General features: G+C 39.2%; 1 protein-coding gene across 7 annotated transcripts in view; it reads left to right on the forward strand.

Annotated features, from left to right (window-relative positions):
• Positions 1-25,176, forward strand: part of FHIP1A (FHF complex subunit HOOK interacting protein 1A) — a 92,772-nt gene that overhangs the window by 47,435 nt on the left and 20,161 nt on the right. For all 7 annotated transcript variants that reach the window (XM_046941252.1, XM_040699176.2, XM_040699175.2 and 4 more), the window contains 4 exons: positions 6,729-6,960; positions 7,890-8,516; positions 13,222-13,380; positions 15,989-16,075. In XM_046941252.1, coding sequence (XP_046797208.1) covers positions 6,859-6,960; positions 7,890-8,516; positions 13,222-13,380; positions 15,989-16,075 — 975 coding nt within the window. In that variant the 5' untranslated portion in view covers positions 6,729-6,858. The remainder of the gene's footprint in view (positions 1-6,728; positions 6,961-7,889; positions 8,517-13,221; positions 13,381-15,988; positions 16,076-25,176) is intronic.

The raw sequence follows: 25,176 nt of genomic DNA on the forward strand, positions 1-25,176 counted from the left end.
CTGCTTCTTTTAAAATCAAAAGTGAAACTTGTGAAGAGGTGTTCCAGTGGGTGTGGACTTTGCTGCAGAGACCAGCTTTGGGGCAGGTAAGACTGCACTGGGCAAGGGATCTGAAGCGAAAAGGGCTGACTAAAAAGCCAGCAAAAGTGCTGTGCCTGTACAGGGGGGCTGGCAGCTTGCAGTTTACTTGGTGCCTGTTTTCCAGGGGAAAGCGGATCCTAGCCCAGGAGCTGGCAGGGCTCTTTGAAAAAGCTAGGTATGAAGGGGGAAGGGGGATAAAGTGACGCTCGCTAGGGTGGAGCGAGTAGTTCACAAGATTTGATGGGGGAAGAGGGTGGAGGTCAGTGGGACGGTGAAGGGCTTGGGGATGTTGTCATTGTAGGAGATTGCAGGGAAAAACCTCTGAACTGTCCTGAAGGATGGCTTCAATGGCTTCAAGCTGCACCAGGGAAGGTTCAGGCTGGACATTAGGAAATACTACTTCTCTGAAAGGGTGGTCAGGCACTGGAATGGGCTGCCCAGAGAGGTGGTGGAGTCACCGAGCCTGGTGGTGTTCAAAGAGCGTTTGGATGTTGTGTTGAGGGACATGGTTTAGCGAGAGCCATTGGTGATGGGCGAATGGTTGGACTGGATGATCCTGTGGGTCTTTTCCAACCTTAGCAATTCTATGATTCTAAGGATCTTCTGGGAACTCCTCAGAACAGGTAATGTTGTGGACTCCCACTCCAAAGCCTTCTCATGTCCCTCTAGGAACCTGTGGGAGTTGCTCTCTGTGTTAGGAAGTGGAAAGATTGTGAAGAGCTGTGTCTGAGTAACAGCCAGGACTAGATTGAGAGCTTAAGGGTTAAAATCAGGGACTGGTCCAGTAAAGGGCATCTAGTGGTCAGGGTCTGTTACAGGCCACCTGATCAGGGGGAGCCTGTTGATGAGGCCTCCTTGCTTCAGCTGCAGGAGGTGTTGCGCTCGTGGGCTCTTGTCCTGATGGATTTCAACCACCTGGATATCTGCTGGGATAGCAGCACAGTGAGTAGCAGATAATCTGGAAGATTCCTGGAGTCTGTTGAGGATAACTTTCTGGTCCAGGTACTAGACAGACCAACCCAAGGTGAAGCCTTACTGGACCTGGTGCTCATCGGTGCAGAGGAGAGCATTAGAGAGGTTAAGATTGGAGGCAGCCTGGGCTCTAGTGAGGAAAAAGGGAAACATTACTCCCATTTTTAAGAAATGGAGAAAGGATGACCCGACGAACTACAGACTGGTGAGCCTCAGCTCTGTGCCTAGGAAGATCATGGAGCAGATCCTCCTGGTTACCATGTTAAGGCACATACAAAACAAAGAGGTGATCCGAGACAACCCGCATGGCTTCACCATCATGCCTGACCAATCTGGTGGCTTTCTATGATGGAGTGACGGCGTCGGTGGACAGGGGAAGGGTGACGGATGTCATCTACCTGAACTTCTGCAAAGCCTTTGACATGGTCCCTCACCACATCCTTCTCTCTAAGTTGGAGAGGTATGGATTTGAAGGATGGACTGTTCAATTAAGAACTGGTTAGCTGGATGCAGCCAAAGGGTTGTGATTGATGCTTCTATCTGGGTGGACGCTGGTCTCAAGTGATGTCCCCCAAGGGTTGGCGTTGGGACTGGTGCTCTTCAACGTCTTTATCAATGAGACAGACGATGGCATCGAGTGCACCCTCAGCAAGTTTGCAAATGACACCAAGCTGAGTGGTGTAGTCGATACATTGGAGGGAAGGGAAGCTATCCAGAGGGACCTGGACAGACTGGAGAAGTGGGCCCATGTGAACCTAATGAGGTTCAACAGAGCCAAGTGCAAGGTGTTGCACTTGGGCCAGGACAATCCCAAGTATTTATACATACTGGGGGAAGAACCTCTTGAGAACAGCCCTGTGGAGAAGGACTTGGGAGTCCTGGTGGACAAGAAGGTGGATATGAGCCAGCAGTGTGTGCTTGCAGCCCAGAAGGCCAACTGTGTTCTGGACTGCATTAATAAAAGGGGTGGCCAGCGGGGAGAGGGAAGTGATTGTCCCCCTCTGCTCAGCTCTTGTGAGGCCCCATCTGGAGTACTGCATCCAGGCCTGGGGCCCCCAGGACAAGAAAGATGCAGAGCTCTTGGAACGGGTCCAGAGGAGGGCCACTAAGATGATCAGAGGGCTGGAGCACCTCTCCTATGGAGAAAGGTTGACGAAACCAGGATTGTTTAGCTTGAAGAAGAGAAGGGTCTGGGGAGACCTCACTGTGGTTTTCCAGTACTTGAAGGGAGTGCGTAAAAAGGAGGGGGAATGTCTGCTTACAAGGGTGGATAGTGATAGGACAAGGGGGAATGGTTTTAAACTGAGATGGGGAGGTGTAGGTTAGATATTAGGAGGAGGTTTCTCACACAGAGGGTGGTGATGCACTGGAACAGGAAGTTGTGGATTCCCCATCCCTGGAGGCATTCAAGGCCAGGCTGGATGTGGCTCTCGGCAGCCTGGTCTGCTGGTTGGTGACGCTGCACATAGCAGGGGGGTTGAAACTAGGTGATCTTTGTGGTCCTTTTCAACCCAGGCCATTCTATGATTTTATGATTCTATAACTTGAAAAAGGATTCTCTGCTGGGCTGTTCTTCCAGTGTACTTTGCAATAAAGTAAGTACTTTTGTTGTTTGGGGAGTTGAGCCCTGTAATTAGCTGTGGGAAAAGGGCTGAAGATTTACAGACTTCTGAAGGAAAACTGAAAGCGGATATCTACTGCCAGTCCAATGGCTGGTTTTCAGTCTCATCATTAATCTAAAACTAATCAGTTCAACACTGAACTGATAAAAGTGATTGAAATAAACCATTACTTTTGTTTCAGAGATGCCTGAGTTCATGCCAACCTCTTCTTCTATGTTTGGCATTTTATAAATTATTTCATTTTTTTTCCTAATTTTTATGCAGTATTATTAGGCTGTTTGTCCTACTTAATCAGAGTTAGTTTTTGTTTGGAGGGAATAATTCAATGTTGCCATTACTGTGGCACATTTGGCCTTGCAAAATAATCAGGAAAACCTGCTAATCTAGTAAAAAAAAAAAAAAGAAATCTGTGTACAGTGAATATGTCATTCATAGTACTGCTATAACAAAAGCATAAGAACTGTAGGTAGATATGTATCTTAAAATACAGTATCTCTTCCAAATCAGTTTCCTTTTTCAAGCATGCACCCTGCTTTCAGGATTTACTCTGTTGCCACAGAAGTTGATAAAGTTGTGTATACTTTTTGAAACAGTATTTCAAACTCTCAAGTCTTCAAAGCTTACACAATCTATTAGTGTTTTGTATTGCTAAGAAGTCATGATATACCAAGATTGTTTCCAGATTGGAAATATTTGCTTCCTTAAGGGAATTGATTTGATTTTAGGGAAGTTCTTGTATGTTGCAGTCTTGCTTCTTGCTGTCTAGTTACTTTTAAAATAGAGATGATTAAAAGGCCATACTCTTTGCCACTGAGAAGGGAAAGTCTGTGCTTTCTAAATTTCTGATCTGATGGCTGGGCTAGGTGCAAGTGAACATAATGTTTGCTACAGGCAAGTTGTTTTGTTTGCAGCTAATAACATAAACTGGGTAGTTAAGTTCTTTTTTCCAACCTTAAGTCAGTTTGTTTATGATGAATTTGTGCAACAGGGTGGATATTCAGAACACACATTTTGATTGAATTTTGCTGTCTGAGAGGTTTCTGTTTGTCACCAAGAGATGAATGACCATTTCAAGATTCTTTGTTATTAGATATGTAAATAACTTTAATGTGATGTATGTATGTGTAGTCTACTGTTACGTGCAGGGCTTTTTGGAGTGCATGAATGCTGGAGCTGGATTTGCTGATTTACACTATTTGTCACTCCTATACCAAAGATCTCTGTAAAGCAATGGGATAGCATTTGTGCAGGCAGTAACAAAGCATTGCAAGTAGATTGGGCAGAATACATGCAACAGTAGCTCAAGGGACTCTCTGTAAAAGTTTCCAGAGGTTGGTGGTATACAATTCCTAGTTAGCAACAATTTTTCCTTTGTCCAGGGCCGTTTCCCTACCTTTTCCCTTTTCGCACCTCCTCCTCTTTCCAGGGGTCTACTCTGCCCCCTGCTCATGGAAACAGGCGGAGCTGTGACAAAAGCCAATGTGGTATTGATCTACTATCTTTGAAGTCTGTAGAAGATGCGATTTGAATCAAAGTGCTGGCATGAATCTGAGAACTCCCAGTGTGTTATATGAGTGTGCCCAAATCAGGATTTGGAAATGGCAGAGCTCTTAAATATCTGATATAAAAAGTAAACTCGGGGGACTTCATGTAGGAAAGCAGGGAGTATGCCTGCTTGTCATGGAGGCTTGTTTCATGGGGGGGCTGTATCTGCTTTTTACGTTAAGTTCCAGAGCTTTGCATGCATCTCAAGAGTCTTATGTCACCAGTCTGATTTTTTTTATCAGCATTATTGAAGAAAGCCATCACCTCCCTAATTGCTCTTTGCTAGCTTAAATAGTTGACCAGAAGTTTGTGATTTGACTTTCGATATCATTTTGATGACTATCTGCCATGTAATACCTAGATGCGTAATATCAGTTTCTTTTATTTAAATAAACTCTTAAACAACATGCAGACTCTACCTTGAAACAACCTCTAAGTTTGGAAAGTCAAGCAACTGAAAACTAGTAAATTCCAGAAATGAGCTTGCCTCTGCATTGTTAATTAAGTTCTCTTGCTGCACCTTATGATACCATCTTTAATTACATGATCACATTAGTTTTTCCAAAGCTGCTTGCTTCATTTCATGCACAGGACAGATCTGCTCGAGGGGTGAATTGGGGTTGTACAGCAAAGGGCACTTCTGCCTGCAGGAGTCTGCTCAGCTGCTTTGGAAATGGGAAGATTTGTGTTTAGAGGAGAGGGCTGATGAAGGGGAAACTGGTATGCAGTGGACAGGTGATGTAAAGAATGGGTCAATTAAACATTCCTTTGGGTTATTAGATATTGGGCAAACTACTCAGAGCAGGCTTTTCTGCTGCTCCTAGGAAATGTCACCAAAAGGTGTGTGTGTTGAGCACACAGTAGGCAGTGGAGGGGAGCGTTGTTTTGCAAGCAATGTCACTCAAAGGGATAAATGATCCCCAGTTTTATGCTCTGCTCTCCATGCAAGGAATGTTTTTTTCTTCAAAAGGGATAAACTCTATCATGTTAGTTGTATTGCATGGGAGTGTTAAGGTTATACATAGTATGCATCTTACGTGCAAGGGCTGGGGGTTAGAAGGAAGATCCTGGTATGCAATTGAATCTTGAACATGTGAACGTACAGAGGAACAAGGTGGCATTTCATTAGAAACTTTTGTTGTCTCTCAGAAGTATTAACATTGTAGTCTGGACTTTTTTTTGCTATTTTATACACTGCAAAATTTGCTGTTGTTTTTGTGGCAGTCTGTATGTTTTGCTGTTTCAAGAACATATGCTCTGCAGAGCATTCCTGCAAAGAGCAGAGATGTCTGCTGCAGGGTAAAGATAAATATCTTTTAGCATATGTGCATAGGAATATCTACTATATGAGCAAAGAATTGCTTTACAGAGTGTGACATCTTATGTTACAGAAATCTCCTAATGTATTAAACAAAGCCAAAGAATATCCAGGTCTTTTGGGATCCTAATGGAGAGTGAGAAAAGCAGAACATTTCAAAATGCGCTCTTATGAAATTCCTCTGTAATATACATGAGCCATAGGACCGTGTTGTGCACTTACTGTCTTGCTAAACTCTGGCATTTTTTGTTTGTTTGTTTGTTTTTTGGGTTTTTTTTTGCTCTGACATCAAATTAAATTAATAGCCTAGTTGGTTTGCAAATAAAAAAAGAATATGAGTTTAAAGCTGAGTGAGGGACAAAAAAAAGTGGAAACTCTGTAACACAGAAATCGGCTCTTAAAGGAGTAATATGTTCTCTTAAGCCTCTCAAATATCTGGAAGATATCAGTCTTTCATTTTAACTTCCTCTTGCAGATTTGAAACTGCTTTGATACTCATATAGCTGGGATATTAAATAATGAATGAAAAGAAAGTGCCAATGTTTGGTCTTATTCTCATATTCCTTTAAAAATGACGTCTCAATTTATTTGATTTTGAATACATGGAGGTTTTTTTCTTTTATGTCCTTTTTTTTGGGGGGGGGGATTATTGTCCTTTGGTGTAGATAGAAGTACATGCTTCTATCTGCATATGATATTCAACACTTATTTCCAACTCTCTATGGTATGCTTTCTGACAGAAGCATTTAAATATTTGCAATTGTATCTATTCTTCTGATACTGTTTTTAAAAATCTAGAACTAACTTGTGCTTTTTTTACTGAAGTAGTCTATTCAACGTTAGTTATTAAGGCACTCTGAACAGAGTTGTGTTTACAAGACAGGAACATAATCAAAATGTAAAAATGTAGTGTATGCCTACAATGCTTACTGCATGAGCTTGACTTATATTTGAATAGCACCTTTGTTCAAAAGACCTGCTTGAGGATTAAAAACTGTTGTATGAGGAAAAGTCTAAGACGGTGGTCACATATAACATGCTTAAAAATCTCCATCCTCCAACTGAATTGAAGCGAAAGAAGGTTTTAGTGATATCTTGAAGTAGATTCTTTGTGTGTGTGTATGTGTATATATACACAGAAAATTTGATGTATATAGATGTGTTTTGTTTTATGTTGTTTTTTTAAACAGAGTCCTGTGGATACTGAAGCTGAAAACAAGATATTGATCTCTTCATGATGCTTGGACATCTCTTACTAACAACAGGATTTTCAAAGGAAATTCAGCATGGCTTAATGTGTTGACCTTTGGAAGCTTGATAATGTCCTCTGGAACTGGTATCAGAAAAAATCGGCAGGGTCTGAGCCTGCAGGGTGTTGACCCGGAAACTTGTATGATAGTGTTTACAACACACTGGGCACAGGTATTGCTACTGAGTTTTATTGATTTGAAGTAGATTGTATTAATGGGAATTTGCTCCGTTCTTATTTCTGAGGTTATCCCGAGTTTCCGAGGAACGTACATCTTTCATGCAGAATATGATATTAAACTGATTGCTGCAGAAAGGAGCAGTAGTGTTTCTGAGATATTTCCAGTGTTAAAGAGGTTTTGTTCAAGAGCTATCTTTTGCCACTTAACTGCAGTAACATGCTCATGTTGGGGGAGGAGCTGTTGTTCCATTGTGGTTTTGTGGAAGTTATCCTCCACAAAAGGACTAAATGCAGTGCCTTTTTCACAGATAGTGAGCTTAACTGATTGCATGCAGAACAGAATTTAATGCAGGGGTTTGAGTGCTGGGATGATAATTATTACTCAATCTTGAAATGTGTATTGAATGTTGCGAGAGTTTTGGGGCAATGGTGGCCATTTGATGTCACTGAAGATGTGGCAAGGAGAGATTAACTGTGTTATGTGGGCTTTTTTACCACCGTGAACCACCCTGGGGCATTGGTGCTCTTGAGCTCAGTTACTCAGCATGAAGGGCAAGCCCTTTGACTTCAGCCTTCTCTGACAGAGAAGCTTATTGCAAATATTAAAACTCAATTTCTGAAGTCTTAAGAGAACCTAGTTTTTTAATGCTTAAGAGAAGTCCAAGTTTTCAGCAGCAAGACAAGTGACAAATCTAGGTCCTTATAAAAGTGAAAAAAAAAACGACTAAATTTCCGTCTTGAATATCCAAAACATTTATGACTTGAGAGCTTGACTGACAGAAACTAGAAGTACAATATATATCATTTTGTTTTAAGTCCTGTGTTATGAATTTTGATGGTTTTTTTTCCCCTTATGTATATAGGTAGGTGAGTATTTTTAAATGTGTGCTCAAATGATTGATCCGCCTTTGTTTAATTTTAGGTTCTAAAAATTTTAGAGAAGCATGATCCTTTGAAAAATACTCAGGCCAAGTATGGTGCAATTTCACCTGACGAAGCCAGCACTGTTCAGAATTATGTGGAACACATGCTTTTCTTACTCATTGAGGAGCAAGCAAAGGATGCTTCCATGGGGCCCATTCTGGAGTTTGTGGTCTCAGAAAACATAATGGAGAAGCTTTTTCTTTGGAGCCTGCGGCGAGAGTTCACCGATGAGACAAAAATTGAGCAACTCAAAATGTATGAAATGCTAGTAACCCAGTCTCATCAGCCTTTGCTACATCACAAGCCGATCTTGAAGCCTTTGATGATGTTGCTGAGCTCCTGCTCAGGAACATCTACTCCAACAGTGGAAACAGAGCTAGTTGTCCTCCTGAATCAGCTCTGTTCTATAATAGCCAAAGATCCTTCCATTCTAGAACTGTTTTTCCATACCAGTGAGGACCAAGGAGCTGCCAATTTCCTCATATTTTCCCTCCTGATTCCCTTCATTCATCGAGAAGGAACAGTAGGCCAACAGGCTCGTGATGCACTGCTCTTCATTATGTCCCTGTCGGCAGAAAACAACGTTGTTGCAAACCACATAGCAGAAAACACCTATTTTTGCCCAGTAAGTTGTTCTTGTGTGGTCTTCAGTGTTAAACTAAGCATCTTTATTCTTCTTGTCCTGTTCTGTCTTTTTTGATAAAGATGTGTTGTAATGTACTACTTCTTTTATTTCTGCTAACAGCTGTTTTACAAACGTAATACTGTTTAAGCCAGGTAGTCTTGCTGCTTGTTTCAATACCAGTACAGTTCCTTTCTTTTGGGCCCATACAAGAGTTTGTGGTGTTTTTTGTTTTTGGTGGTTGTTGTTTGTTTGTTTTTTTGCAGTCAAACAGTGAGTATAATTGGAAAACTGATTAGAGTAGAGCAGAACTCTTCAGGGAGGGAAACTGATCTGGCTTGTCCTGAGGACCCTGTAATATTTTGGGAGTGAAGGGAGTAGGAGAAGAGAGCCATGTTTTCTCAGGTTACTGATTCTGGTGGTAAAACATGTTTGCATCAATTATGTATACTATACTGTAACATCAGTTGAAGAGTCCTGTAAATGGTCTTTGTCACAGATCTTGAGGTTCCAAGTGGCCATCTTGGCCATAACACCATCATGTTATGTAGTCTGTTACGAAACTTGGTAGTGATGTTGCATTATTAGATCTGGCAAATCAGTCATACTGCATGAATATCTTAGTGATTAAACAAATAAATATTCTAATAAACAGTGTTGCACTACTGCACCTGCTTCTTCATACCTGTTCACAAAAATTGCTTTGAGATCTGCAATGGATGGGTTCAAAACCAAGAATCATTCTTGGTTTTGGAAGATGCTCTCCTGCATCAGTTTTGGCCTGCCCGTCCACCTCAACATTTGCACAGTAGTTATTCCAGCCATAGGTCCCTATTTACTCTCAGACTACTATGTCCTTTGAGAGTTGTGCAGAACCAGGCTTGCAGTCTGGAGGAAGCCTGTAAGTTCCAAAATGAGACTTGTATATGGCTTCCTTTGTCAGTTGTAAATATTGTATCAAGCATCTTGTGCTGAGAGACTCCATTTGACCCTATTTAATGGATACTGCTAAAAATATGAACTCGGTAGTTAGATTGTCCCTGAGACAGATACTATTATTGAATCCATGCTATAACTTTCATAATTACATCTTCCAATTAATTAAAAAAGAAAAATCCTTTATACACTGAAGATAAAAGCCAGCTATATTAACCTTCAAACAGCAGGGAGCCATGATTGACAATCATTCTAATTAAGATGGCCTCTTGTCAAAATGTGCTAAAATCGGACTTGTCTGAACTATAATGAGGCTGGTCTGAGTCTGTAATAAAATTTTAATGCGGTGCCATCGAATTAGCTTGCTGGCACAAAATCTTTTTTAAGTGTGATGAGCTCAAGGACTGGTTTGTTCTGGTGAAAGACAGCAGTGGCATTGCTGTATTATCACTGAAATCAGAGTAGCTGAGCCCACATCTGCACCGCAAAATAGGTAGCACGGTCCTTTGCCGATGTGGATTGAATTTGAGTATCACTGTACTGATGCTGCCTCATGTTCCTTGGCTAATTGGTTGCTAATACATTGGATTTTCTATACCTCTCCTTACTGCGTAGTGTAAACATGCCCTGGGATGTAGTCTGGCAATAAGTCTGCTGCTTCATATGTCCAAATCTGTGTCAAAGTGAACCTGAAGGCTTTCTTGAAACTGTTTTTGAGCTCACTTTGGTTAGCAGCTTTTGAAAACTAGATCGTCTACAGTATTCAAAACTGTAGGTGAGTGAGCTATGAAGAAGAAAGAGAACAGGCTGCAGTGAGGATGCTTCACTAAAAAATGTTTTTAACATGGAATGTGTAGACAAAGCGTTAGGCAAAGTTTTCAGAGGTTTTTCTGTATCTTTGGTCAAATCATTTTATGATGGTTTTGACCTACAGCTTTCCTAAATCTTTGATTTAAGGTGTTATTTGATTGTTATTATGGTAGGAAAACAGTGTTTACATAGAATTTTGAGCAGGATAGCATCTCAGAGCTTCTCCATAAAACTTTGTCTTTGTAAATACGCCACAACTTAGAAAAGCCGCTATTAAAGCAGAAAGAAGTGTGACTGCAATGAACTTGAGAAGTTCAAGCTACACAGATAGAGGACTACAGGTATAGGAGGAAAAAGAAATATTAAAGGCAATAAATTTATATAAATGTGTAAGTAAGATGTCTAGGCAGCAATTGATGGTATATTAACAACACAGCATTTTGTTTACGTAATGTGCCTGAGACGAGTCACAGTCAGTCATGCATTGTCTTCCATGAACCAAGACAAACACCTTAGTTGAGGAGACTGTTTGTAAAACAGAGAGACTTGTGACTCAGTGGTGAAAAAGAGGACTTTGGAGAAGCTTGTAAAAGTATGACAGCCTGTAGGACTGCTGTAACAATTCTAAAAAAATCTAACATCTAGAAATTGGAAAGGATGCTGTTTAAAGAAAAAGAAAAAAAAAACCAAAACCTTTCTTGCTCTCCTGGGATGTGAACTCATTCATTTATTTCCTTTTATGATGATTTTCATTGATGATTGTCGTCTTCTATTAAAACTCCATGTAGCCTGTATGTGTGTATTATTTAGTATGCCTTCTTATAGAATGTGAAGAATTCTGCTAGTAATTTCAAACAGTTGTTTTATTTATACCATATTCTTCTACAAAAATTTTCAAATGCTTTTTCTCTAATGTAAATCGAGGAAATGGCTTCCATTGGCCATGTTCCTCAGTGCTTTAGAAATGTAATTTCACATAGAGCCATTTGCTACTTCATAACAAAAGTAATCTGTCACTTGTTACTTCAGTAGGTCAGACAAACTAAAGAATTCCTCGCCTGAAGATGTGGAGTGATTGCGAGCTTGCTGCTTTAGTTGCAAGTAGTGTAGTTTGCCCAAAGTCAGTATTGTGCTTCAGAGCTAAACTTCCATGTCAAGGAGAAATGCAGATAGAACGCTGTTCTGAAAATCAGTTTGCTTTCTGTGCGAGTGTGTTTATGAATAGCAATTAAGTTCTAAATAGACAGTGGAAAACCAAGTGTGCATTAACTAACTGATTGCAACACAAATGAAACTCAAGTTCTCTATTCGGTATTTCTTCCTTCCTACAATTTTCTGAAGTATGGGTTTGTGAGTACAAGTATGGAGGGGGGTACATATATTTTTATAGGTCTGCTGAGATCCTCATGTCTACCAGTTTTGAGTTCTTCTACCAAAACCAAAGAAAAAAGCTTTTTGGTTCAGAAGCATATATTATACAAGTAAAGCTTGTGCTCATTGGCTTTAGATTTTTGGTTTCTTAGCATATTTCCTGCAACTTTTTATTGTTATTTTATATATATATAAAATATGTGTATATATATGCATATATACAAACACATATATGTAGAACACATATTTTATATTTATCTGTGTGTGGAAAAACTAGTTTCCCACAGTACTTTTTTTCCATGATATTTGGCTTAATTATCCCAGCAGAAATCCTTCTTCAAAGTTACGTGATTTTAGGAATGGATAAGTTTCAAGACTGTCTTTGTCCAGCTAAGTGGGTTAGCAAATGTACTTGGTTACACTTGCATGTCATCAGGACCTAAATCCCCTTGGTTGTTGAGCTGTACTTTGTCAAGAGTTTGTTTTCTAATAGATGAAACGTTTGTGTTTCCTCTGGGCTGTATTAACTGTATAGCCATGTAGACATCAAGTAGCCGTTTCCTGAAAGAGGAAAAATTCCTGCAAGAGTCTATTGAATGACAACTAAAAAGATTTCCATCTTTTTTTCACAGTCTTTCCATCAAGACTGTGTCTTGATACCGTTAAAATAAGAATCATCCAGAAAGTGTCCTGAAGTTGTAGAAAATTATGTCAGAAGGGTAAAAAATGTAAATAATACTTCAAAAGCTTCTAGCTTCAAATAACAGTAATAATTGAAAACTTGTTCTGAAACTGTCAATACTCAAAATATATTTAGTACCATGTAAAAAGCTTTTTTTTGGAAATTTGCTTTTTGAATTTTAACTAAAACTTATAACTAATCTATATGAATCAGCTATAAGCTTAATAGCACTGGAAACAATGTCTGTGTAGTTACTTATTTCAGGTTTTTGTTTATTTCTTCCCTTTTCTGTTTCAAGTAAATAAGGAAGGTGGTTGAGGAATTAGATGTAGTGAGAATTTTCTCTTCTGTGACATGGACTCAACTGAATACCAGTGTCTATGAATAAAAGTCAACGTGTATCTGTGGCCAGAGTGAGGCTGAGCTTCACTTTTGTTGATGGGGATACTTCCCCCACCATTTCTGTTTTCTCTTATTTCCTACTGAAAAAACTTCATGTGGGCATACATAAGTGGTAACATGCAAATCACCCCCATGTGATTGACTATAGAATATGACAGTGATTGCTTACAGTGCATCTTCTGGAGGGGGTTGAAGGGAAATGTAAAATGATTTTACAACAATTTAAAATGAAATTGTCACTTCTGATAAAGAATGTAAGACAACCTGCTCTTTCCCATCTCTTTCTCCCTGATACCAGCTCCTGGAAGAGTTATATTATATAGAAGACTCTTTAAAATACTCATGTTTTTCTGCCACATAACTCTTTCAAGAAGAAACCGAGTTAATCATAAAACTCTCTCACGTTACTAAAACTACCAAGAGAAATGATTTGTTGTGTGGCAACGCTATTGAAACAGATGAACATTTGGGAAGTTAACTTATTTCTCTTCTGTTTTTGAAATACAGGTGCTGGCAACAGGGCTAAGTGGCCTCTATTCATCTTTGCCTACAAAGTTGGAAGAAAAAGGAGAAGAGTGGCACTGCCTGTTGAAAGATGACTGGCTCTTGTCACCGGCCCTTGTGCAATTCATGAATTCTCTTGAATTTTGCAATGCTGTGATACAGGTAATGGAGCAAAGTTGAAATAGTGGTTTTATAAACTCTGCAGATTTTTTTGAATTAAGGAGTTTATTTTCATTTAATAGTTATATCAACATAAGTTACTTATGAATTGAAGGCATTGTGCTGTTTGTCCCAGTTATAAGGATAAATTAATATGTTTTTGGTTTTCAGATGACAGATGTTAATGAGTTCAGCATAGTTGTTCAGACTCTTGCTATTTCATCGCACAATTGGGAATATCTTCTGTATTTTCAAAAACAAATAAACAAACAAAAATCACCCGAAGTGTTATTGCATTTTAATGTCACTGTTGACGTGGAAAGTAAATTGAATGTTTTTAAATATGGGGGAAAATAGTCTTTATATATTTAAGCATTAAAAAAACACTCTCTTTATATATAAACTCTCACGAAAGAAAATAGCCTGTTTCACCTTGCAGTGCATACTACATTAAAAAGAACAAAGCAAAACACTTTCCTAAGCAGAATTTAGCTATCTTGCTAGGAATACAATTTCATTGTACATTGGCCTGTATAGAATCCACTCTCTGTTCCTAATGATTATTTCTTGACTAGTTTTTTTTCCTCTTTTTCTGGCTTTAATTCCTGACTTTGTATTGCTTTTAAGGATATAGAGCCTTATAGAGCCCTCATTCAATATTTTACTGAAAGATGTTGTAAGTTCTATACTAACGGTGGATATTTGTGTTACTTGAAGAAATGGCTGAGTAGGATAGAAGTAAATGTGACTATATTTTCAAAGTAAAATATACATTTTAGTGAGATGCTTGCAAAATATAATTGCTGCTGTGAAAGCAATGCCTCCTGTTTTATATGTTGGCCCATCTTGTCAGAGGTGGATGTTGGTTGTATGGTAGTTGAGATTGAGCCTTCCTGCTAAGATTCCTTTGTATTTTGTTGCCATGGTGGGTGGTGTGTTTTAGGAGTGGCAACAGTGACCTGAAAGGCAAGCTGCATTCCAGATGGCCATACACAACTGTTACACCACAAAATGAAGAGCGTCTCAATCAGTTCATGCACGTGAATTGATGGGTTACAACCAAGGAACTGTGTATACACCTGAACTAAGTTTGTGCCAGATGGATCTCATGAATACTCATGCAGGAACACCATGGTCTTTAATGTCTCCTCCAACCCGAGCAATTCTGTGATTCTGTGATTCTATGACCTGTTGAACCAGTATGAGACTGAAGGTTATGATCTTCTGGATTGCATCATTACTGATGGTGGGATATGGTGTCACCACTGTGAGCTGGAGTCAAAATGTCAGTCCACAGACTGGTGATGTGTGATTTCCCCATCAAAGAAAAAGTTCAAGACATGGCCCTCAGTGGATAAAATGATGGGTAGTGTCTTTCTGGATAGGAATGTGGTGATCCTTCTGGATTTCCTTGAACTGGGACAAACCATCAGCTCTGACCGCTGAATTGTGTCACTCACTGAGCTGAAGGCTTGAACTTCCAGGGTCGGGCCAGAGAAGTAGACAGCCTTTCTCTTGCGACATGACAGCACCAGGCCCCATACCAATTTCAAGACCATGTAGCACATTGCCAGTCTTGTCTGGACTGTCCTACAACACCCTCCATATATTCTGGATTTGACACCTTCTGACTTCCATCTCCTCAGGCCAATGGAAAATGGTCTGTTTGGGCAACATTTTCTTGGCAACAAGATTGTTACAGCAGCAGTGAAACAGTGGGTCACCTCTGCTGCTGCAGATTTATACGCATGTGGCATGCAGGCTCTTGTTCATCACTGATGAAAACATATAGCTAGTGACGACTGTGCTGAAAAGGAGTGTTAGGTAGCTGAGAATTTGTTCTATCAAATAGTGTTACTGTGCTTTTTGTTGTAGTTTCCATGGAAATAAATAGGAGGCATTACTTTCAGAACGACCTATGTACACTAAGCAGCTGATTGACTATTAAAACATTGAACAGGTGAACAATAGCAACTGTCATTTAAATGTAATATACAGGTTTTTAAAGCCTATAACCAACCTGTTGAATGTGCAATGTAGGTTTTGTTTTCATTTGGGGTTGTTGTTGGTGGTGGTTTTTTTGTTTGTTTTTTAATTTTTTTCCAACAGTAGTTTGGAAAAAAAATACATTAATAGTGTATTCTTACCCTAATAGCTAAAGAGTATTTCTGTTTATTTATTATTGAAACACAGATAAACAGCTGTTCAGTTTTTTCTTGTTGTAAAAGGACAAGTTGGCAAATCCACCTTCAAGTGACCCTGACAAGGTTGCAAGCATTAAATTTAGAATCTCAAGTCTTCCCTTGATGCATGGGCATGCAGTTTTTGCTATTTGTCCGTTCATCTTTGTCAACCTGCAGGGAGATTGAAAAGCCCTCTTCTCTAACTTTGGCAGACTTACTGTAAATAAACACTGTTGGTGTATTTTCTTGGAGTAACAAAACATCTTTAAGAATCCGCATCACAGAAAATGTTTGTGTGATGGATAAATGAGCATGTGCTTTTTTAAATGGGAAAATGTTTTGTTATTGGACAGAAGTAGTATCTGGTCTTGTTTGCAGTCTCACTGGTATTGTTCTCTGTCTTTCTCTTCCATCTCTCTTCCCCTTAGGTGGCACATCCCTTGATACGTAACCAGCTGGTGAATTACATCTACAATGGATTTTTAGTGCCAGTAATGGCTCCTGCGCTCCATAAGGTCAGTGGTGAATGCAAGCACAACTTGAATTAATAACAGGCAAAATCATTGTGGAAAATGCCCGTTTAAGATACTATTGAATATATTATCAGTAGTGAGCTCTATATAAATGAGTGAATGCTTTCTTTCCATACTGTGTATTTACATTATACCAGTTATTAGGCAAGAGGTGGATATTTCTGAAAACATTTAAGATTCTCTAAAGAAATGAAAAAAAATATTTTCATTGTGCTAAGTTGACATGCCATCAAAATTGATGAACTTTTGGACAGAACTTCATGATGACAGACATATTTCCAGGTAGATTTTTTCCTAACTGAACATTTTTCCAAAAAGAAAATGTTCAATCAAGAAATATTACATTAATTTTGTCTAAGATGATAGTGTTTTTTGTGCTTCCTTCTTGCAGTTGGTAAAAGTATTTTCATAATGTTGAGAAGAAATGGGTTTGATGTTAGTTTTCTAATGTATTAGAGTGCAGTTTAGATTACTTAGAATTAAAAAAAAAACTCTTCTGAGTTTTAAGGATTATCCTTCACAAAACATTCCACTCATATTGGTGAATTATTGTGTGTGTGTGTGTGTGTGTGTGTGTGTTAGGTAGGAAACCGGAGAATGTCATTAGCAGTTGTCTTTTTCCTGAAAAAAGTATCTTGTTTGAGGAGAGAAAGCAGGAGTTGCTGAGAATAAAAATCAAGACTTTTTTGGCTATCACCAGAAGTTGCTAAGACAAGAGGACTTGGTTTTTAAAGGTCTACTATTTTTTCTTAAGCCTGCCAAGCAGAAAGCAGTACACTTGTTCAATTTATCAGAGGCCAGTGGAACACTATACCCTGCCTTCTAGTGTAGGACTTGTCTTGGCAGTAAGTAATAAGCAGTAGTAGAACTGTTGATAATTCAGCAGACTTCAACCATTTGGGAGCTTGAAAAGGACTGACATAAAATCTGGCTGCAATCCATATCAAGTTTGTAGTTTGTCATTGAGATAGTTCAACACCCTACCTGACAGTAATTTTTTTTTCTTTTGCATCTTGACATTATCCTGTACTGGCTCTGCAGAGTACAGTCAGAAGTGAAAAGGTAGCCATTTTTAGGTCAAGGTTATGGATTGCAAGTGAGATGTCAGAATGCAGCCATGGGATTCTGGATTTAGTGAGTGTTGTGTTTGCCTCGAAAGCACTGAAGACAAATTTTAGCGTTTTTGAATACTGCAGCTGAATGCTATCCTTATTGGTCAGTGCTGACTCCCTGTTAGTTTCAGTATTCTCCTTCTGATGCTACTTAAGGCCTTTAAAATAGGCTGTTCAGATTAGGGTTGTTTTTTTTCATGTAATGGAAATTTTGTTGAACTTCATTTATGTATTCTGAAATTGGGTGAAATCATCCTTCCCTTGAAAGTGGAGGTGTTGGCTGCTAACACATGTAAGCTTCAAGCCTAGGTCTTTCCTAAGCCAGTACGTTCTGTTGGTTCTTTTTTTCTTTCAGTAATGAACCTTTTCTTGATTAGCATAAAGTTTGACCACCTTCTTATAAAAAATTAACTATTTTATGTGTTTAAATGCCAAACACTTTCAATGAAGAAGATGGATTGCACCATCTAGTGGATTTGATACAAGGCTCTTACGTCTGTGTGACCAAAAACCCATAGCAAAAGGAAACGAGTAAAGAGAGACACCTTTGACCTCTTCAGTCTTACTTTAATTTAACAGAAAATAAATATTCTACATCTTTACTTTTGGGACAGATGTCTCTGGACTAAGACAGATGCTGTAATAGCTCTTGCGTATAATTCAGTCATTTGTAGTTGCCGTTTGAAAAGTCCATGCTGAGTTGAGGAGTAAGGAAGTGTCATCCATTTGGGGACTGTAGTGTTACAATTAACATTTTTGTTTTGCCCTTTTTGTAAAAGATATGAAAAAAATCTCATGGGCCAAAATGAGAGGCCAGGCACATGGTGGTGTTTTTTAAAACAGAAATACTTTCATTAAAAACAAGAATAAAAATGCATCTTGATTTGATTTTATTATTTTGAACTTGATAAAATGTGTTCGGTATCCTAGAATATGGTATCCTGGAGATGCTCTTACTCATTCTGGCTTGTGAGTTCAAATACAATGAATATAGGAACGTGGCATAAAAACCTTATTTGGAAGACAGATCTGTGGAAGGTTAAAGAGGGGGTAAGAAGACGGAGAATTATTGGTACTTCTTCCTATTCATGTAAATCTTATTAGTAGAATTTAATTGGTATGAAACAGCTGCTTCTGACTGTTAACTCTCAGTGATAGACATGGAAGAAAGGGAGGGAGGGAGTCCAAACTTCATATGGCACGCAAGCCCTAACATCCCACACCCAGTCCGTGTTAGAGCCTGTGGTTCTAACTTAATGCAGAATTCAGAAAGGACATGAGCTTTTGGCTCTGGCGTACTTCATAAACTTGTTCTCTATGTATTCTAATTTTCCTTGAAGAAGTACATTTTTTGAGTACAACATGTCTGTGCAGTGAGATGCACTTGAGCTTGTTCTTTTTGAAAAGACATCTCCCAGTTAAAAATGTATGCATCTATGAAAGGCATCTTCAATGTTTTGTGTTCTCATTGTGGTAAAATTTGATTTCTGCTTAAAACATCAGCAGTATAAACAAATCACACTAATGTGACTTCCTGTCTGATTCGCAAATCTAATTTAGGTGATTCAAGTATATAAAATAAAATAAACCAAGCAGGCATACAAGCAGCATTTGATAAATTGTGTAGCAAATAGCCTCATTATCTTTTAATTCCTCTTGGAGCAACAGCAACATCGGTTTGCCTTTGTAACTGATGTAGTCAGATAAGAGGAAAATGTCTGGTATGAGGACGGTTACTCTCTTTTGGATTGAAGCAGAGACTCCTCTGTTGTACTGGCCAGACTCTTCCTTCATCTTCTCTCTACAGAACCGCAGCGTGGCGGGGAGACTGGCAGGCACCTCTGGAGGTCATCCTGTCTAACCTTCTTGCTCAAACAGGATCAGCTAGAACAGGTTGCTCAGAGCAGCGTGCTTTCTGTTTGCTTGCCTCTGGTTGTGTTCTTTTTTTTTTATGTCAAATTGGAATTTCCTGGATTTCATTTATTGTCATATGGCTTTTTGTTCTTTCAGTGTGCATCACTGAGAAAAGTGCTGCTCAGTCATCTTTGCTCCTTCCCATCTTTTATTTGCTCATGGTGCTAATATCCTGCTGAGCCTTCTGTTCTCCCAGCTGAATAATCTGAGGTCTCAGGCTCCCCTCATATGGTAGATGCTCCCATACCGTAATCAGCTTCGTTGCCTTTAGCAGGACTTGCTCCAGCTTGTCTGTGCATTTCTTGTCCTGGCTATACCAGCACACTATATACATATTACCAGTACTGGGTAAAGGGGAAGGATTCCCCCCAGCCAACCTGCTGGGAATGCTCCTCCTGATGCAGCCCAGAGGGCTGTCATTCACCTTTGCTGCAAAAATGCATTGCTTACTCATAGCCAGTTTTTTGTCCACAAGGACTTGCACATTCTTTCCTGAAAAGCTGCTTTTCAGCCAGTCGGTTTCCAGTGTACACTTGTCTTGGAATTATTCCTCCCCAGGTGCAGGGATCTGCATTTGTATTATTGAACTTCACAAGATTCCTATTTGCCTGCTTCTTCAGGCTATCAGGGTTCTTCTTGATGGCAACACAGCCATCTGTCAACTTCTCTGCCCACTTTTGTAACGCCTACAAACTTACAGAAGGATACACTTCATCTCATCATTGAAGTCACTAATGATGATACTAAAATGCACTGGCCCCAGTCTAGACCACTCATCGCCAGCCTTCAGCTGGACTTTGCATCTGTCTATCTACCCACCATTTCGTCTGTGAGGATATTGTGTAAGAGATGGTGTCAAAAGCCTTTCAAGACAGACTTCAACTGCTCTGCATTTATCCATCAAGCTGATTGTCTCGCTATAGAAGGTGTGATTTCCCCTTCGTAAATTGGTACTGACTGCTTCTAATCACCTTCTTGTCCTTAGTGTTTTTGGAAATGGCCTTCTCTTTCCCAGCCTGAAGCAATGGACAGTTAAACAATATTTTTGTTGAAAATGTTGTTATCATGGCTTTTGAGAATTTCAGTATGCAGTTCAAGGCTTTGAGATTTGTGTACTCATGTTCATGAGATGTCTGTAACATTTATGGAGTAAAGTAGTAAGATCTGCTTATTGTCTGCAACTTTTTAAGTGCTACAGATTGTCCTCATACATAGTTGCTATGTACGTGGCTCACTATGTGATAGAAACAGTATGAGAGTATTGAGGATAGTGATGCATTTCTATGAGTAAGTCGGGGGTGGGGAGACCAACGTCACCACCACCATACACCTCTGACATTGTGGGCCAACATAATAAAAAAGGAAGCATTACTTTCAGAACAACCTAGTGTAATTTTATGGTTTAATTCAGCTTGAAAAAAAGTGATTAGCTAGTTCATGTTTTGTTTTGTTCTTTATTTTCTGGTTAAGGAAGTTACAGATTTATTTGACTAGGTACCTAGCTTAAAATAGCCTATTTTTCACAGTGAACTCTCCTAAGATTATTTAGGTAGGAGATTAACTGCAGTGTGCTTAAAAAACAAGCAAACATCATCTGAGTTTATGGCTCCCTAATTTCATTTCTCAGAGATGTGTCCTAAATATAGCACAATTTTGTAGCCTAAATTCATACCTATTCTGTACTTGTCTGTTGCCACCTTGTGTGGATTATCCCACCCACCCACATAATGACCAGTTGACAAATATGTTCATATCCTAGAAGCTGCACTTTGTTGAGTGGGTGGGTAGGCAGCCTAGATTTGTGTTGTGGAAGTAGGAATATGCATTAGCTGGCTGCAGTGAATAGCCCTGCTTTATCCTTTGCCTGGTATTTATTGTACCTCTTACAGGGGAGTTACCTCCCTTGCTGCTGTCATCTGACTCTTGAGAAATGGAAACAAGTGATTCAGTGACCTTGTGGGGTTTGTGCGAGTGTTCGTTACGGAAGGTCACAAATTGCCTTTTTCTGTCGGGTTCAGCCAAAAAGAATAAAATACTTTGCCTGAAAAAGTGCAGAGATAAAGGCGAGGTTAATTTGATAGTTTTCATTTTATAGTAACAGCCCATGATTTCGATTTTTGCCCAAACCATCTTTTATTCTTTCTGATGTCTGGAATTTAAGAAAAGTAAGACCCTCTGGTAGAATTGGCTCATAATTTAAGACTGGTGCTTTTTGACAGCATGTCAGTTACAACTTGAAATTATGCAATTCTGTACGTTCCTCCCCAGGTTTTCGTACTTAAGGAAGAATATCTGTGAGAAGGTGTAATTCTGCTCAGGAACAGAGCCATGCCATTAAATTTCTGTGATTTATGTCACCGGCTGTTTCTCACTTTGTTTTTAAAGCTAACTTTTTGGAGCTCTGTCTTGGGCCGAACCTCCCAGTGGTCCAAGCAAATCAAGCTCATTTACTCTTCAGTTAAACTCTAGTTGAAATCCCTGCACGAATCCAGAATAAAGCCACTGAAGTCTAAGAAATGTTAATGGTTTTGTAAGAGGCCTTGTTGCCTTGTTTTACTCTCTGTATATTTGGTAGTAGAAAATGCTAATTTACCTTATTCTTTTAGGTAGTTGTGGTACTTTTGCAGAAATTTGATCAGTGTGTTCCTTTTTGGGAGCTCTAATAGATCGGTGTTTTGTCATCAAAACCACGTGCTAGATAATTAGCAGCCCCACTGTGGTATATATAGAGTAGTGTGCTCCCTTTGCTACGTGAGATTGGCTATGTATATCTTTTCCCTGTAAGCTCATAATGTCACATTCAGAGAATTTCGGTGGTGAAGATATCTGTCCTGATCATCTCAAGTGTTTATGTAATTTGTGTAATTTCATTTTATTGAAGACGGTGCTAAAACTTTGTCAATTTATATGATTAAAGCAAATTTTTAATTTCTTGGCACTTACCATCACACTACATGGCATTTAATTGCTAACTACGATATAATTATTTCTGTATTTGGAAGGCTTGTTTTAATCTGAATAATGGAAAATTGTACCAGCTTTTTAGCGTGGAACATTGCTGTTGGCCAGGCATACAGAAGCGCTTTGTGGAAGCTCTGGCACGGTCCTGTCAAATAAGCTTTGTCAGATGGACCCCAGTTATTGTGCACAAACCCATCTAAAGGAAAACCTCTAACGTGATAGGCTGCTGTGTTAATTCAGTAATACTTGCTCGATGATTACACAGCTCAGCTGGGGGGAAATGACCTGTGAATTATACTGAACTGATTAGAAGTAGCATCTTTATAAATATGCTGAAAGAACGTCAGTTTTCATTTAGAAATAATCCCATCTCTCACCTTACCGAAAGGCGTTTGGACAGCTGCAATAAAAAAGGTGTAAATCCAGTGTTGTCGGAAAACTTTTGTTAGCGTTATGCTTTGGAGAAGCCCATCAGTAGCTACGGAACTTCATCTTGCCCACTGGACAAGTGGACAAATGTTAAAGGCACCCTTCACTTTGTCCATCAAACGCTGTGCTTGAGTTAGATTTTAACCTGATACAAACTGAAACTGTTTATAAACGTAAGCTGAAAGAAGTCGGAGCAGTTCTGGTTTCCTGGTTCCTCCTTACGTGCAAACTGCCTGTCCCTGATCCCACCTGTCCCCCACCTCCCTTCTGCCAGGACTGACATTCATATGGGAAACTGATGGATTGAGGATAAAAGTCACCTGCATTTCCTTGATAGTTTTGTCCTGAATCAATTCCCTGAGCCAATTTGCTGTGCAGTGAAGGATGATCACTTCTGCCTGTTAAAGCAGGGGGCAAGTAGAAAATGAGTAGAAAGTAGAAGAGGGTGGAAATGGTTTGTGTCTTTTTTTATACATGTATATGAGGGAGATAGGTTTATTCAGGTTTAAACTGCTCATGGATCTAGAGGATAAGTTCTAATGAGAACATTCATGGTCTCTTCATAGGCAACATTAAATGCTCATAGGAAGGAAAATGTGAAGGGAGAGGAGGAATCATGATAGCCATATTCTCATAGGAGGGCACAAAGCTGTAAATTAGGAAGTATATTGTGCAGATCTCAAGGGAGAATAGCCAGTAATAAAGAATCAGTGCAATTGGTCTAACACAGTGAGTGTAATATATTAAACTGAACTCGCAATGACAGTAATTTCTGGCTCTCTGCTATCACTTGGCACTGTGACTTGTAAAAGCTGGATCTCTTTACAGTGTTCTGTCTCACCATCTAATCAGTCATCAAAAGAGGCAAGAAAAGATTTGCTAAAAATTATTACATAATTAGGGAAGGGTAATAGAATGCTAAAAGAGGCCTTCTGTTTTCACTTATCTCTGATCAAATATCTGCCTGGCTGTGAAGATTCTTGGGTAGTCCATCTGTAAAAAAATATCTGTAACAACTGGTTGTTGTAAGGGAAAAACATGTGGATGAGGTTTCTAAATGGTATCATCTCAAGATATATGCTTTGTATGTGTATTTTTTAAAATTCCAGCAAGTTTTCATCAGTACAGCTGTAGATAATGAAAATAGAAATGGTAGAATTCTTGTCTGAGTAATGTAATGGACATAGATTTTTATCATTTTTCATTTTTAAATCTACAAGAGCAGAGATATATCTGCTCTTTGCCATTCCCAAGCAATTTCGGTGGAAGAGATCCAAGGTATGCTGCTGGTGGGTTTTAATTTTAGCTATTGTGGCAGTGATGGATTTTAATAGTGCTGAATTATCTTTATCAAAAGCATACCTTGAAATTTAGTTACTTAGCAAAGGATTTTATTTTCTTTTATTTTTTAAGCAAACTGCTGTGTCTTGATTTTCTTCATCTCCTTCTGTTGTGGTATTTTTCCTTATACTCAAATTATCAGAGATGTGAGGTATTTCAGATTAAATGTCACACTTGTGGACGTGTCGAAGTTGTTTCTTATTCTTTCGAAGATGGTCACAAATTCCACGTGAGGGCTAGCTAGCTAGGGCAAAATACTCTGAAATCGATGTTTACGATAAAATACAAGTTTTCTGTAAGCTGCCTCGGGTTTTGTTTGTAGTGGACGTTCTTGATACGTACAGTGATGTTTTGTTCTCTGGGAACATTTGTTCTTTTGTTGTTTGCCTAAGCACCGATTTGGAGTTATTAGAAAGGATTTTCCTACTTTCCATAAATCTGTCTCACAAGACATTAGTGTAAGGAGAGACAGCAGCAGGTAGTCTGAAGGAAGCTTAATATCCTGGGTTTGGTGTTTTAGAAAACAGATCTTCAATAATAACTGCACAAATTGGACAAGCCTTGCTTTCAACACTGAATGTACTATGTATAATGTGATATGTGGAATGGGTTTACAGAGTTAAAAGGGTCTTTGCCAAGGCTGGTTTTTGCTTAATGTGACTGATTTCTCCCAAGTTATTCCTCAGTTAATCGCAAAACAAAGTGAGTTCTACAGAGGCTCGTTCAAGGCAGGCTAATGTATGACGTTGAGTAAAATGCAAACTGGCCTCATGGAACTCAAGTTAGCCTTTTTGAACACTTCTCTTGGTGCCTCAGATATTCAGAAATTTTGCTTACTGTCAGGAATAGTATGAAGGAGAAGCATGCCAGAGTGTAAAATCAGGAAAATATGATGGGACTGTAAAAACACGTCTGCTTGCGGGTTAATTGATCCAAAGCTGTATACATGGCCACTCTTTCAAATACCATAACGTGCTATATTTTGCTTGATTTGCTCTTGTGAGGAAGCAGAAGAACCAGCTCTGGGCTCATTCTCACAGACGACTGCATGAAGGTGCACTGAGAGAGCTCATGGAGCATGGTAGTGTTAATGGTACTGGTAGAGCCTTGGCTTGCCTGCTTTGTGTGAGGTGTGGTGTGCTGCAGAATAGAATGTAGCCTCATTTCTTGTCAAATTTTGAAGGAGTGTTTTGAATAAGGCAATGCATTTTCATTGGAAAATCCAATAAGATTCTTATGAAACCGTTTTAAATCTTGAAAAAACTTTGTCTCTTCCTCCCTGTCTCAGAAAATAGATAAGCAGATTCGGCAACATCTTTTCCAAGG

The sequence above is a fragment of the Gallus gallus genome, chromosome 4, assembly GCF_016699485.2.
Source record: "Gallus gallus isolate bGalGal1 chromosome 4, bGalGal1.mat.broiler.GRCg7b, whole genome shotgun sequence".
Lineage (NCBI taxonomy): Eukaryota > Metazoa > Chordata > Aves > Galliformes > Phasianidae > Gallus > Gallus gallus.